At 48.1% G+C, this 16142-nt stretch overlaps 1 protein-coding gene across 2 annotated transcripts in view; it reads right to left on the reverse strand.

The window, feature by feature from the left end:
• Stk24 (serine/threonine kinase 24) overlaps positions 1-7209 on the reverse strand; it is a 96310-nt gene extending 89101 nt beyond the window's left edge. The window contains exon 1 of one of the 2 annotated variants that reach the window (XM_006518918.2): positions 6610-7209. Coding sequence is in view for 1 of the 2 variants with exons in the window: in NM_145465.2 (NP_663440.1) it covers positions 5611-5652 (42 nt within the window). In the remaining variant the exon portion in view is untranslated. Of the gene's footprint in view, positions 1-5610; positions 5944-6609 lie in introns of those variants that run through there. The other variant, NM_145465.2, reaches the window with a different exon arrangement.
• Positions 7210-16142: the final 8933 nt, after the last annotated feature.

Genomic DNA, 16142 nt, shown 5'->3' on the forward strand with positions numbered 1-16142 from the left:
CTGCTTTCTTGAAGAGTGTAACTGGGTGCCTGTATGAAATATTATCAATAGCCTTCCCTGAGCCAGGCATGGTGGCACATACCTTTAACCCAGCCACTGGAAGGCGTATCTGAGTTGGAAGTTCCCCGGTTCCAGGACAACCAGGAATACACAGAGAAACCCTGTCTCAAAAAACAAAACAAAACCAGAAAAGTACATTCCCTGATCTGGGACTAGAACAAAACCTCCCAAAAGCTATTTAATGCTTAAAAAAATAGAAAGATGAATCTACCACCCTGATATCCTGAGTTCAATCCCCGTTGTAACTCACCTACCAACCGCATGGTAGGAGAGAACGGACTCTGAAGAGCCGTCCTCTGACCCCAACACGACTATGAGGTCATGCACATCTGCATGCATATGTGCACACAGAGAGAATGGTTTTTAAATCTTGGAGCTGAAGAGATGGCTCAGCAGAAAAGCTGCTCTTACAGAGGAGCAGGGTTAGTTCCCAGCACTGCCTGTAACCCCAACTCCAGGGGATCTGAGGAGTGTATGTATAACATACCCTCCTGGTGCATACACACACACACACACACACACATACACACACATACACATAATCTTGACCTTCCCCACCCTATCAAAAAAGACAAAGAAATGAGAAAGCCTTTCAGGAATGAGAATGGTACGTGGCTCAGTGGGACGGTGTTAGAAAGCTACAGGGCCAGGGGAACCATACACACATACGTTCAAGCAAAACAAAGTCTTAGCAACAAGGAACACCACCAACAGACACAGGTACAAAATGACTTAAGAGAGGCAAGACTGTGCCGCAGCTGAGTTGGTCCAGTGCCAGCCAACCACTCATGAAGCCAAGAACTGGATTCCCCAGCACTGTATAAACCAATCAGATATTCCAAACACTGGGGAGGTGGAAGCAAGAAGATCAGAAGTTCAAAGCCAGCCTGGAGAGCATGAAGAACTTGCTTGTCCTGGAGAGAAAAGGACTTAAGTAACAGAAAAACATATCCGACCTTCCTCAATTATTTTGCACAACACAAGACAACAGAATAAAGCAAAGCACATGACAGGGCCATACATACCGTATTCACAGAATTCAAGCCACTGAGCTCTGTAAAAATTCTACAGGGCTCTCTTAGCTATCCAGGAACATTTGAGCCCCCAGTATTCCCTACCCCGGCATCTTCTGCTCAAATACTCTGATAACTTCTAGTGGACACCCAGAACCCACTTCCCAGATCACCTATGTCTGAGAACACAGACACCTCAAAGAACAAAATACCCAACCCAGTCTCCAGGCCTCAGCCCCACCCAGCAGGCCCGTAGACACCCCACCTCTCCATCCTACAGAAACTTGGTGCTTTCCAAACATGCACCTGGTCTCCTGGGCCCCAGTTACCAGAACCTTCTCAGGGCCTGCCCTGCAAGGGCTCCTGACCACTTGAGGCCAGGGACCTATATCTTGATATCATCCTCTGAAGACTCTGTCTACATCAGGACCAGAAGATGCTAAACCTCCATCCGCGTTCAGCCTCACCTGAGATGGTCTTGAAACCTAGACCTCACAACTTTGCTGAAAGGCCACTCAGACACCAAACCACCCCCCAGGGTACAGTTCCAAACAGGGCAACAAGAGCAGGTATGTCCCAACGAAGCAGGGAAGAGGGCGACTAGACTGTACACAACGGCCTATGGGCATTGAGTCTCACAGAGGGGTGGGCAGCTAGAAATGTGCTAGTGAGCATCTTCCTGGCTACCCTGCACACAAGCCCCCTCACAGCTAGGGCTTGCAGCCTAGGAGCTGAACAAAGGGAATGAAACCAGGATATAAAAACATCAGCAAGCAAAATCTAAGTTTTCTTCGTTACACCTTTAAATCATCTATACTTGCAAACACGAGGGTCTCTTAAATTCAAAGCCTCGAGACATGCTGAATTAACTCCAGCCTTCTTACATATGTGACTTATCTAACTTCGTGTATTTTAAACTTGGAGCCATGAACTTGGAGCCACATGAACCAGTGGGCTGTGGAATCAATTCAATGTTACAATCAGCTTCTCCCCCCCCACCCCCAACCCCCACTACTGCAGTAGTGACTTACAAGGAGCAAGAAACAGTGCTACACTCTGAAGCTTTAATTTCTGGTCCTGATGCCAAGTCTCTGTCTTACAAGGGTCACAGCCCAGAAAGGCTTTAAAAACGGCTAGCAGAATTCTGTGACAGAAATGTGCAGCCTGCAGAGGTAGACTGCTGCAGAGGGCTGGAGTTTGGTTCCTGTAGCTCTTCTTCCAACCTCCCAGGACTCCTATATACCTGTATCACATGCTACATACACATGTGCACACAACATACTTTTATACCAAAGAATTTTATAAGCAAAAAGCTAATTCTTTTAGATCCCTCAACCCCAAACAGGGTTTCTTTGTATAACTTACCTAACCATCCTAGAACTAGCTGTGTAGACCAGGCTAGCCTCGAACTCAGAGATCCACCTGCCTCTGCCTCCCTAGTGCTGGGATTAAGATCTGAGCCACCGCTTGCCTGGCTTGCATAAAGCTAATTCTTTTGCTCCATGATTTAATGGAAATTCAAAGCACTAGATAGGTCCCTCCCACCTCCAACTAAACTTTTTTCACTGGAACCAACATGGCAAAACAGTGAATGTTCCTGAAGAAGGCAGGAAGGACATAACAGCCACACTCATCTACTGCAGTCAGCTCAGAACGTGTTTTTTCAAGACAGCTACACTCCAAAGACCAACCAGGCTATCCTCGAACTCCGAGATCTGCCTGGCTCTGTGTCCTGGGACTAAAGGCACCTGGCCGGGTCTTACTTTCTAGTTCTCTCACAGACTACAAAATAACCCAAAGAGGAAAGAAAATCCTTAGAAAACCTCATCAAAACAGTCAGGTATACAGCCTTCAACTCCTCACCAAAGATCATTAGAGTCGTCAATCAATCACAGCCACTGAGTGAAAAAATCATTCATCTTATATTTCTTTCTTCAGCAAACACAATCTAAAACAAAATGATATATATTATTTGCAAAGGCAGGGCGAAGACCTGGGTTCTAATCACTGTATGTCATCTAAAATGCTACCTTACCTTGGTCCGTTCAAATACTCTCTCATTCACAAAGCTATAAAACGGTATCTTCTCTTCATCAGTACCAGTAATAGTCAACAGATATAAAGTGATTACAGGCCATAAAGTCTTTATTCTAAAGCATTCCTGAATTCTGCTTTTTTTTCCCTCGGGCTGTCTGAATCTGCACTTCTGCCTTGCCAAACTTTGTGCACTTCTTCTGAGACAGTGTCTCAGCATTAACCTTGGCTGGCCTAGAACTCTCTAAGATAACCCAGGCTGGCCTTGAACTCTCTAAGATAACCCAGGCTGGCCTTGAACTGACAGAGATCCAGGAGGCCTCCACCTCCTGAGCGTTGGGATTGAAGACAGCCACTACCACACCCGACTTGTCAAACTAACCCAGTTCCTCCTAAACCCGAGCCAGGACGGACAGGGAGTTCATAAGCACAGCAGCAATAGGGAATGCCTCTCTCTTCCTCTCCAGTTTTACCCTAGAAAGAGTCAAGGCCAGATCTGCCTTTCATGTAATCCTCAAAACAGCTCCCAGGGAGCTGCAGCTCCTGACTCCAAGTTGAAAATAAACGCGCTGGTTTTTCTTTTCTGGAGGGAAGGGAAGGAAGGAACAGTCTCCAATAATACACCAAAAATGTATCATATGGTTTGAAGACATACACAGGGGCGGGTACGACTGTGGGAAGCCACTTTTCCTCCTCTGAGGAACCAGAACAGACAAAAAAAATTAATACTAGTAAAAAAAGGTTATCGTCTTCACACCAAAAAGCAAAATTAAAACATCTTCCTTTCAAGAACACGTATGAAATACACTTTTTGGGTAAAGTTATTGAATTTTTCTTTTTCCCAAAATGAAGATTTTTTGGCCCATTCTTTAAAACAAACAGAAGCAGAATCCAGCTGGGAACCACTTGGTACTGACCCCACACACTGCCACATTAAGTATCTTTTCAAACACTTTCTTTTACAAAGGTTGGGGCTAGTGAAGAGGCTTCAGGGTGGAGCCAGGTAAATCACTATAGCAGCCAGAATGAAGAAAACGTGAAGAAATGTGCCACGAGGTCCTTCTGGCCACAGGTAAGAAACTGTCACCCAGTTGACCCTGATGTCTTGTCTCTGAAGTCAAACCAAGGCAAGAGTTGCAGGAGGCCTGGGGTGACTTTCAACTAGCGGCCAGCACCATCAAGTTTTAGAACGCAGGCAAGGTGAGACTCAGGAATACTTTGAGAGCACTTTTCCAGTGACACTTCTCAATTCCAACTTTATTATCCCTTAAAAATGACTCAAGTTCTAGTGGCCACTGAAGTGGTAACTTTGAATTCCTATTTTTCCAGAGTTCAAAACCGGGGCCAAGAAAACCATTTTCCTTACGTGGTATGGAAAGAAAAAAGAAGAAGAAAAGAGGGATAGGAACTATTTTCAGAAGTGGCAGAAGCAGTAAGAGGCAAGCAAGGTCCATGCGGCTCAACCCTGAAGCCAGAGAGAAGGCGCCTGCTGCATCTATAAACTGATAACCTTGGATATTCTGAGGTGTTTTGTTTTTTTTTTGTTGTTGTTGATTTTTGTTTGTTTTTTTTTAAGCAAAACTCTTCCGTTCACTTCCTTGGGAAAGCAAAACTTTGACTGGTCTTGCTATCTTAATCGCAATCATTATGTCTGTATTTATTATATACGCTCACAAACTTTACAAGTTTGAACAGACAAGTGATTGTTTTTCAAAGTGCAGAAAACCATCCTCAATAGCAAAAAAAAAGTTCGTGCATCCATATAAACTTGAAATTCAACTCCGTCCCCTCACCGCCCCCTTCCCCTCCGAAGAAAAAGTCACTGGCAGGCTAAGAAGATACAAAGTGTGCACCAAGAAGCCCGCTAGCACACAGTTCCTCTGGATGCCAACCGGTCTCAAAGTGAAAGTCCAGCAGCGGAGTCCTGGCACCCGAGGGATGAACCTGGGCTCTGCACACCAGGGCGCTCGCGGAGGTGTGGGTTCCGCCTCCCGAGTTTGCAACCTCGCACTTTCCGCACCAGAACTACAGGCTCCGATGCGAGGTTACATCTTCCTGCACCCCGCCCTGCGGCCCGCCCGGACTGTGACCAGCCGGGGCGCGCTCCCGCCCTGCGCTCGGGTCTCCCGCTTGAGGGGTCTGGGGAGGGACTTTTGCTAACTGAGGACGGACCCCAGAGTGCCGCTATCCCTGTCCCAGGCCCACATAGGGCCCAGGCACCAAAGCGGGGCCTCCAAGGACACTAGTTCAGACTCCTGCCCGGGATGGGCGCTCGGCCTGCGCGTCGGACTTGGGGAGCGCAAAGCTCCTGCACCCCACCTCGGCCCCAGGCCGCAGACCCCAAAGCCCCTCCACGTGCATACACCCGAGATCCCCGCCGCCCGAGTCGGCGAAGATCCCGGAGAAGCGGGCCCGGCTGGTTGGGGGGAGGGGGGGCGTGTTGACACCGCCAAGTTGCCCGCTTCCGCCCTGGCCGCAGCCCGACCGGGCCACCCCAACCTACCTGCATGCCCGGCAGGCCCGACTGCACCGGGGAGTGGGCCATGGCGCTCGGCGCCGCCACTTCCTGGCCCGGGACGCGCGGAGCCGCGCGGCGAGCAGGCCCGGGGCCGCGCGCAGCCCTCGGGTGGCGGGGCGGGCTCTGGAGCCCGAGGCCACCGCACCCCGGGGACGGTCTCAACGAAGGTTGGCGGGCCGCGGCCCCATACACTGAGCCTGGGGCGGGCAGTGGGGGGCGCGGGGGACGTCTCGAGACTGCGGCTGCTTCTCCAGGGATCCCGTCGCTGCGCCGCCGCGGTGCTCAGGTCGAGCCGGGCGGCCTGGGCCCGCGAGCGCTGGCCGCCTGGAGCCGAGTGGGCGCGCACAGTCCGCCGCGCCCCGCCCCGGCCCGGCCCCCGCGCCCGCCCCCGCGGCCCGGCCGGGGACCCCGCCCCGCGCTTCCGGGAGGGGGAGGGGGAGGGGAGGAGCCGCCGGGCGCCCTAGGCCGCAGTCGCGCCTCCCTGCGGGCGCGCAGGCGGGGTCCCCGGGGCCCGGCGGGCAGGCGGGCGCTCTCGGGTGCTGTGCGCCGGGGTCCTTCGGAACCGCGGGGTGGGCCTCGCGCGCGGAAGAGAGCTGAGTTTGGGGGAGCGAAGAGCACCGCCCACTCCTACCCTTCCCTCTCCACCCGCCCTGGCCCTCCAGAGGCCAGAGTCTGCACTCGGGGTGTCCCCAGAGGGGCCTAGCCTGGGGCCTATTCCAAAAGCCCCGGCCGGAGCGTCCTCACTGTACGAAGTTTCCAGCCAGATCAAGGAAGAAACCCCAAGGGTAGAGAGGGCGGTTTGTGTGCACTGCCTTGGGTACTGAACTCAGCCTCGCCTGGGCCGCCGGCTGTGGAAACTTAGCTGGACAGAGGAAGGGCTGGGCCCCGCCATCTCTGCGCTGCGCACAAGAAGGGAAAAGTGGGGTGCGGAGGGGTGCTGGAGGAAGGGAAGACAATAGAAGGAAACCGCGTCCCGACTCTTACCCAGCCCTCCCCTCGCTTCACTGCTCCTAAGGCCGTAGGCCCTCTCTGGGCACCAGCTCTGCCCTCCTCCTAAGCTGCCGCTTCTGCAGCAAACAAGGAAGGATGGAGTGAATCCATGCGGTTCCAGGAAGTACTTTATTTACAAGTGGCAAATAGGAAGTGGTCTAAGAGTCAGAATCGCTGTGTCTCTCGCCATAGGGACCCTGAGGCCTCATTCAGGAGTGCCCGCTTTGCCCCACAGCTGTGCAAGGTTAACCATACAAAATGAGTCCCCAAGAGTTCAGAAATAGAGGACGCATAAATCCTCGACTAAGGTAGAGAAGAGATTATTCTCTGAGGTGTCCTTGTATTCCAAGAACACAGGCTCCCTCTGGGTCCTGCATCAGAAGTTAAAGTAAGCCGAATACCCTTTGGAAACCTAGCCTAGGAGACCTCCAGGATGCTAAGATGTATTAGAAGGCTTGCATGATTACTCCTGGTCACCTGACTGAGATGCGTTGCCACTTCTAAAGAGTAAACTGAAAACATTAAAAGTATGAACCCATATAACCAAGAGTTTATGTGTTCCCTAAGCAGAAGAAACCTAAAAAGAAAAGAAAAAAAAATGGAGTACTTAATGAATACAAGGGAAAATGATCAAGACCATGAATCTTGAAAAGGCATATATTATTCAACCTCAAATTCTACCTAGAATAACATGAAAGAATGACCAGAAATACAGGAGTCTCTACCAAGAGGCAGCGACTTTCAGCCTTGGAAATGTCTGATTACATAAAGAGTACTTTCTTACTACTACTACTTCACCAGGTGTGGTGGCACAAGCCTTTAACCCCAGCATTTGGGAGGCAGAAGCGGGCAGATCTCTGTGAGTTCAAGGCCAGCCTGGTCTATATAGTTCCAGGACAACCAGGGTTATACAGGGAGACACTTTCTAAAGAACATGACCCCCCCCCCAAAAAAAAAAAAGAAGAAAAGATATTTTAGTAGGTCATGTTTAGTAATTGTGATAATGTCCCTCAGAGGCTCATGTATCTGAACACTTGCTCCCCAGTGGGTGAGTGCTATTTGGGGAGGTATAAGCAACCCAGCCTTGCTGGAGGAAGAATTCCTGGTGGGAGTGATGGTGAGCTTTGATGTTTCAAAGCCTTGCCCAGTGCTCTTCTCTATGCTTGGTGCTTATGGTTCAAGACCTGAGCAATCAACTTCCTATGCTGCTGTCATGCCTGCCAAGCTCCCCTGCCACCACTGACTCTAGACCCTCTGGAGCAATTCACCCAAATAGATACTTTGTTATAAAAGCTGCCTTTGTCCTGGTGCTTTGTCACAGCAGCTAGGGAGATGTAACTAATGCAGTAATGTAGAAAGATAGTTTTATTACATAGTGTCAGGAAAATATAGGATACAAAACAATAATATGTAATCTGAAGTCCTAACACTAGGAGGTAGAAACAGGAAAATCAGGAGTTCAAGGCCAGTTTCTCCTACATACTGAGATACAGACCAATCTGGGCTAGGTGAGACCAAAAATAATAAATAGGTAAATAAAAAATAAAAAGGGTAGACTGATCACAAGCTACTGGAATTATACATCTATGCACAGAAAAAAAAGTCCAGCTATACACCAGGATTTAGCAGTGATTATTATTCCTGGACTTAAAAATGGTTTCTTCAGTCTCTGCTAACCTCCACCTATGAAGACACCATGCTAAAATGTGTGCTTAGGATCAGCACAGTCAAACCAATAGCATGACTGAGGACGAAGAGAAAGGGGACAATCAGAAGTGTTGGAGAACTGTTCTTTGACCAATAAACTACAGAAAACTTGTAACTGGCTTTGTTGAGCTAATTTTCAGTATCGAGGCCACAGAGACTGAAGTGCAACATGACATAATTTACAAAGCTAATCAGTATCTCCTTTTATACCCTAACACAACATCTCCTTTTGTACCCCAACACAGATGAGGATCAGAACTTGTCACTTCCAACAGGAACTGAGTTATCCGGACACCGCGACTGGCTTTTGGGAGCTGGCTCTCTCCTTCCTCGTACCCTTCTTGTTCCCTCGCTGACTGAAGCTCTCTCCTTCCTCTTACCCTTCTTGTTCCCTCACTGGGTGAACTTTACTTCTTAGACCGTGTTGAGTACTGTGCCTGTGGAAAGAGAGGAAGTCACACAGGAGTTACTGGTTCGGCTGCATCCTTTATTGGTATTACCCAACATTCCTAGGCCAGTTGATCCCTCCTTTCCTTGTTTTCCCAGAGCAAAGATGATTGACAGGACAAAAGTGCAGAATCAGATCCTGCCCAATGGCTAATTATATTCATTCATTCATTCGTTCATTCACACATTCACTCATACCTGTTTTAAATAACAACTACATGTCAAGCCTACAGTACAGGCTTGGGCATGCAAACACTGGACCCTGGGTGCTTCCCTAATGCCATCCTACAGACCAGTGTCACTAGATTCTAATTTTGGAAGTGTACAATACAAAACTTGGGGTTATAATAGCTGCCTTTGCAGCTGAGCGGGGAAAAGGATTTCTCTGCCTCCTGTTACCATTTTCTGCACCTCCAATACATGATTATGACAGATTGTAAACTCATAATTCCAAAAGGAGAGACTGTGAGGGGGATCCATAAAGATTATACTTATTTCCGGTCTCCATGGATACACTAATACATCAAATTATTTTCATCCCCTTCTTTGCCTTTTGTGTCACTTAAAGACATGAGTTGAGCAACGAATTGTGCTCTTGACATATATTCTGGGCCACACAGGACATGACTATATTCCTATACAGAGCCTCTTCCGCACAAGGAGCCCCCGTTTATCAGTCACCCCTAAGCCAATTCTGAACTCTGCCAAGCTTGAGGAGTACAGCAGAAATCAGGAGTTCAGTACTCAGTCCCGCCCTTGTCTTCCTGAGTCAGAAAGACAAACATCCCTAAACACCACTAGACACCAGGGTATTAGCAATTTAAATGCACAGATTAAAGACAGGGACTTTCACGGCAAACTCTAAGGAGAAAAATATGAATAGATTGGTAACTAACAAACAGCAACTTGATAAAGTCTACATGTCTAGTAGCTGGCCCCAAATTATCAGCATCTGTACAAAGAAGCACCTGTCTTTGTCGGGTGACAGACAAGGATGCTACACCAGTTACATAGAAGAATGGTGTGAGTAAAGCATCACACAGTGGCCAAGGAGGCTCTTACAGGACATCACTAGGGTCACCTTTATTCACACCCCACATCAGTCTGTCAGGACCGCCACCACAGAACATCAGCACACTACAGAGGTGGTGCCGGAAGCTGGGAGCCACAGGTCGAGGTATCGGCTTCTATGGCTTGCAGCTGACAATCACCCCCCACCTTCCGGCTGAATATGCTTATCCCTATCTCCCTTTCCAGAAGGACACCAATCAGAGCAGATTAAGTTTATCCTAACACCCTCATCTTACCTTCCTTCCTTAAAGACCCCCATCTACAAATCCAGCCACAGTTCTGGGTGGTTTTCTGGGTGTCGAGGGTTAGGACTTACATTCTGAATTGCAAGAGAAGGGTAAAACTTGACACAGGCTCTCTCCTCTTACCAGCCCTCTTCCAGGGTTCCTCCCATCTTAGCTAGTTGAACAAGCCAGCATCCTCTCTTTGAGGCTATGGACCTCCTTCCACACTCTCACTTCACGGATCTGTGGGGAAGGATTGCTTCATCCTTCCTAGGGTGTAGTTCTGTAGTTTTATCATATAGGGAAAGCAAGGTGCTACCCCCCAGTCCTGGAACCTCAGAAAGTTTGTCTGATGAGTACTCCAAAGGCAAAGAAGTCACTTAGGGTGTCTGGCACGAATGTCCAGGGAAGGGGTTAACAGAACCAGGGGCCTGTAAGCACTGGTTTCTAGGAAATGAGTTCAAATGAGATTTTTCCCATCAGCACCCTCTTTGTCTATGTGTGGCTACATTATGCACAATGCACCGTCTCAGGAGAGCAGGGTCTCGAGACCTCACTCATCCAGCCAGGGGAAGACTTTGGTTGTGCTAAGGAACCGCCAGCTGTTCAGAGGCACCTGCTAGGGCAGGCTCACTAGAAAAATTCTCCTGTGAGATTTTCCTCAGCAAAGAGCCAATTAACAAGGCTTGTCACACTCTGAACAGTGACCACTTGACCCTGCCAATCAACTTCTTAAGGCTTCAGTACACAAAGACTCATCAAGTGCTATGTGTGTGGGTTTCCCTCCCTCCCTCCCTCCCTCCCTCCCTCCCTCCCTCCCTCCCAAGGCTGGGTTTGCTCTCCAATAGATCCAGAAAGGACACAAATGAAATCATCCCCCAAGAGTGATGTCATCTATCAGGAACACACTGCCGCAGCTTAAAAAGCTCTTGGCCCCGGTTCCTGACAAGAAGGATAAATGATGGAGAATGATTTTAATTTTTACTTCAAGCAGATCCACAGAATTATGGGCCCAAAGAGCACCGTGTAGCAACACAAAGTAAAATATCCCGATGAGTTACAGACTCAAGTTCTAGAATACAAATGACTCCAGTAAGCATGGAGCCCCTGAAGAAATGACTGTACTTTCAAGGTTTCTTCTGGAAAAAAAAAAAAAAAAAGACAGGTATCTTGTATGTATCTTGCCTCTCCGGCCCATTTATATTTGGTTTCCTAAAGGAAACTATTGTGTCACCGATAAGAGAAAGTTACCTCTGACCTCAGCAAGTGCAAGAGAGAATTTTTGCCTGAGTAATGGAAAGCAAACTTGAACAATCAGACCTGGATAAACAGAAGAAGAAGCAGTGTTACTACGGATCCAACCCGAAATGTTACCAACAAATGCTACCTCAGTCGCTACTGTTTTACCGTTGGTTCAGAGGCCTATTTTGTTTTGGGGTATGCGAGTGTACATTCCCAAAGTTGACATTAGGCATATTTTTCCAGCAGCTGAGCATCTTTTGCAAATGTTCTTCACTGTATTTATTGAAGCAGGTCTCCCGCTAACCCTGGAGCTCATTGACTCCACTGAGTTTAGCGTGTCGGTTCTGACTTTCGCGTGGCAGTTTGGTCCAGGGATTCTTTTCTCTGCCTCTGGAATTCTGGGATGATAGATGTCCACTGTGCCTGCCTGGCTTTTACATAAGTTCCAGGGATCTGAACTCTAGTACTTTTTATCTGTTTAAGTTTGTTCAGACCATGTCTTACTCTATAGACTTGGTTTGTTCAGACCATGTCTTACTCTATAGACTTGACTGGCCTGGAGTTCACTATATGGACCAGGCTGACCTTGAACTCACAGAGATCTGCCTATGTCTGCCTCTTGAGTGCTGGGTTTAAAGGTACGCACCACCATGATCAGCCAGCCGGTATTCTTGTACTGCAAACACTTTATCCAAAGACCTATCTTCCTGCCCCCCCCCAAAGTATTTTTATACTATATTAAACACACACACACACACACAATCAGTCAAAAAGGAATTCTCAACATATCACCTTCAAAGTCACCCAGAATCTCAGTGTCAAATACCCATGGAAGTCGATCACCTTGTTGCTTAGAGGGCAGGTTGTGTAAGAATCGCAGGGGGGTGATGCGAGCCCTTGAAATCAGATTACTGTGACAGATCGAAGACCCTGAATTTAACCAAGCCATAGAGACACACTCTTACCACTCATCTACCAAAATAGCTCCCATTCAGATCCAGGGCAGCTTTATCTGCTGATTCAGCGCTTTCAAATTCTAAAAGAATTCACTCTGACTCATCACTGGGAGCACCAGGAACCCTTCCAGACTTGCTGAGTTGTTCATACTCCTCTTCCAAGTCTCCATCAGCTCTCCAGAACCTACGGAGGGCCTCAGCAGGCCACGGCAGTCGGTCACTTAAGTGCTTTGATTGGATAGGATTTGAACCTGACCTCTTGAATATGTCCCGAGACTCCCCTTCTCTGCCCCATCACCCACAATGATCTTGCCGTGTTGTAACCCCCGAATTACTGATGCTAGAGAGACTTCAGTGTTGTACAGTTTGCCTCTATGCTTCCCTCCAGAGGCTCCCATCCTCCCTCCCCATCCCCAGGGTTAGAATGGCGTTCAACACTCCTGCTGATAAGAACTCCAGGTGCCTGTCCTTGAGACCTTAGAGAAATAACAAGCTCAAGGAAGACCATGGAAAAAGTAAAAGGTAAACAGAGGTCAGGTCACAGACAGTTACGACTGGCCATAAAATTAGTCCTTGAACAGACACCCATTAGCCCTCCTCCCGCTTCAGTACTATCCCACCCTCTACTCCCCTTTCTGTGAATATTCACACTGTTCCTATACTGTATATAAACCCAATGTTTTCTAGACTCAGGGTTGCTTGCCAGCATTCTCACAGTGAGTGCTAGGTGGGTGAACCGAGTTTGAACGTGAGAAATAAAAGTCTCTTTTGCGAGTTGCTGCGGACTTTGCAATTCTTGGGCTCATCTGGGTTTCCCGTGAACTCAGGGCACAACAGCCATCCTCTTGCTGGTCTCTAACAGTGCAGTGCTCAGCCCCCACCCCCTGCCCTCATGTTTCTTCAGCCCTTCTGGCTGGAAGCTGTACTTCTGACTACTCCTGTGTTAGCAAAGAAGTTGCCCCACCCACCTTTACCTTTTTTGCTTTGTTTTCATTTGTGTAGGTCTATCTAAAATAAGAATTCACGTGGTCTATGCTGGCCTAGAACTCCTTATGTAGCCGAGCCTGGCTTTGAACTCCTTGTTCTCCAGCTTCTACCTCTCAAGCGCTGGTATCACAGGCAAGGGCCACAGCCGGAAGCAGCCTCATATTCTGAACACTTGTTCTCAAGCTGGTGACCATTGGGAGGTCTGTAGTGCCTTTGGGAGGTGGATGGTGCAGGTCACTAGGGGGCATTTAAAGGTCATTCCCACTCCCGATTCCCTTAGCTCTCTGCCTCCTCTGTGGGTCATGTGAACAGCCATATACACTCCTGCTGCCACAGACTGGCCCTTATCGGCTTTCACCCCTTCTGTTCATATGAGCTGAAATCCATTGAGGAAAAAAATAAATAAATTTTTCTTCAGTTGTTCCTGCCAGGTGTTTTGGTTACAGTGACCCAGAAGGAAGCCATGCAGATGGATTCAAGGGTAAAGCAGAGCCACCTCTCTTCTCTCCCTTAAATTCATTTTCTACTTTGCTGGGTACAACCCTCATCTCTGTTCTCCTGGTGTGATGTCAAGAGCTGCTCTGAGGGATCCTTGTAATTCCAGAGAGATGAGTATCTTTCACTTTGGGAGGGAGGGGTCCGTGCATAAAATCTCACTAGATAAACATAAATTTGTGGGTATCTATTCTTATGACCAGTAGGCAAGAAAGCACTCTGATAGGCGAGACCAGTGTAGCTGTCCTGCTATTCTGCAGTGTGGAAGGCCACTCTGCAGCCAGATGAAGACTCAGCATAAAGGGCTGGAGAGATGGCTCAGTTGGTTAAGAGCACTGACTCCTCTTCCAGAGGTCCTGAGTTCAATTCCCAGCAACCACATGGTGGCTCACAACCACCTGTAATGGGATCTGATGCCCGCTTCTGGTATGTATCTGAAGACAGCTATAGTGTGCTCATACCAATAAAATAAATAAATCTTTCAAAAAAAAAAAAAAAACTCAGCACGATACGGTCTACCGAGGCTGCCCAGCACGTGTGTGAACACAGAATACACACATGCCCACACATGTCTGCTCATACAATCGGCTTTTATATACTCACACAGACAACGCTTAGGTTTTTTCCTAGACGGGTGTGAAGAAATGTCTATTCCCCTCAAATAGAGAGCAGACAGGCAGACCACCATGAAGGCATTCAGCTTGGTGAATCAATAAGTTTATTGGGCTTTCTTACAGGAACATGGGTGATTCTAAAGTAGCTAAACCACCAAGAAGCCTCATAGGCTACAAGTTAGAGTTCCCAGTCCAATGTTTGCCTCTCATACAGCCTCAGGGATGGGCAGGCCTGACGATCTCTGGGAGGATGGTAGGCCAAGGGGCCTGAGAGCCTCTGTAATCCCTGCTTAAAGGAATGTCAATAGGCTGGAGCTCTTGAGAGTCACATGCTAGAGATTTAGCAGAGGCACAGCTGCTCTGCAGCAAAGATGGCAGTGGTCTACAGCCTGGGAGGTGAGGTAAAGGAGCCTCTCAACCCACCAACCTGACTTCAATCCCAGGGTAGAAAAAGAGGTCAGATTCCAGCAACTTGTGCTCTGATCTCCACACACAGGAGCACACATATACAAATAACTGAATAAATGAATTCAAATCTCCATCTCCAAGGTTCTCGGAATTAAAAAAAAAAACAAAAAACAAAAAACAAAAAACAGAAAACAAAAAACAAAAAACAAAAAACAAAAAACAAACCTCTTACTCAAGCATAGATGAGCCCTTCACAGCACAGCAGTCCAAACGAAAGCTGAGTCCCCCTTCTTGTAGGGGAAAAAAAAATGTTTAATGACATGTATAAAAAAATAAATAAAAACTTCTTTTGAAAGGGAACAGGAAAAGGAGCAGGTGTCACCATCAGCCCCTGTGTATCTGATACCTTCCTGGAAAGTAAAGTCGGGGCAGCTGTGCCAGTCTCGGGCTGTGCTGGCTCTGTGCCTAGAGAGATGCCCTGTTTTCTGTAGCCTCCATAGTCACCTGGGAGGGACTCATAGAACACAAGACCCTTTCTAGCTCTTGTTGGGGAGGGTATTTTAGTGCAGAGGTCTCAGATTTCCCTTACGTAGCCCCCTAAAACACCTTAAATTTTCATAGCATGTCTTGGCCCAAAGACATACCTAACAGACCACTTAAGAAGCCATGTATAGCAGGCAGTGATAGTGCCTACCTTTGACGCCAGCACATGGGAGGCAGCAGGAGGCAGATCTCTGAGTTTGAACCCAGCCTGGTCTACAGTTCCAGGGCAGCCAGGATTACACAAGAAACCTTGTCTCTAAAAACAAACTGTGGGGAGCCGCCCTCACATTCGCCGTTACAAGATGGCGCTGACATCCTGTGTTCTAAGTGGTAAACAAATAATCTGCGCATGTGCCAAGGGTAGTTCTCCACCCCATGTGCTCTGCCTTCCCCGTGACGACAACTCGGCCGATGGGCTGCAGCCAATCAGGGAGTGACACGTCCTAGGCAGAGGATGATTCTCCTTAAAAGGGACGGGGTTTCACCATTCTCTCTCTTGCTCTTGCGCTCTTGCTCTCTTGCTTCTGGCTCCTAAAGATGTAAGCAATAGAGCTCTTGCTTTTGCTCTTGCACTCTTGCACTCTTGCTCTGGCTCTTGCTTCTTGCTCCTGAAGATGTAAGCAATAAAGCTCTTGCGCTCTTGCGCTCTGGCTCCTAAAAATGTAAGCAATAGAGCTCTTGCTCTTGCTCTCTGGCTCCTGAAGATGTAAGCAATAAAGCTTTGCCGCAGAAGATTCCGGTTTGTTGCGTTCTTCCTGGCCGGTCGTGAACGCGTGTAAGAACAAACAAATAAACAAAACCAGAAAAACAAAAAGACGACAAGGGGGAAGCCA

Source organism: Mus musculus, chromosome 14 (assembly GCF_000001635.26).
Source record: "Mus musculus strain C57BL/6J chromosome 14, GRCm38.p6 C57BL/6J".
Classification (NCBI taxonomy): Eukaryota; Metazoa; Chordata; class Mammalia; order Rodentia; family Muridae; genus Mus; species Mus musculus.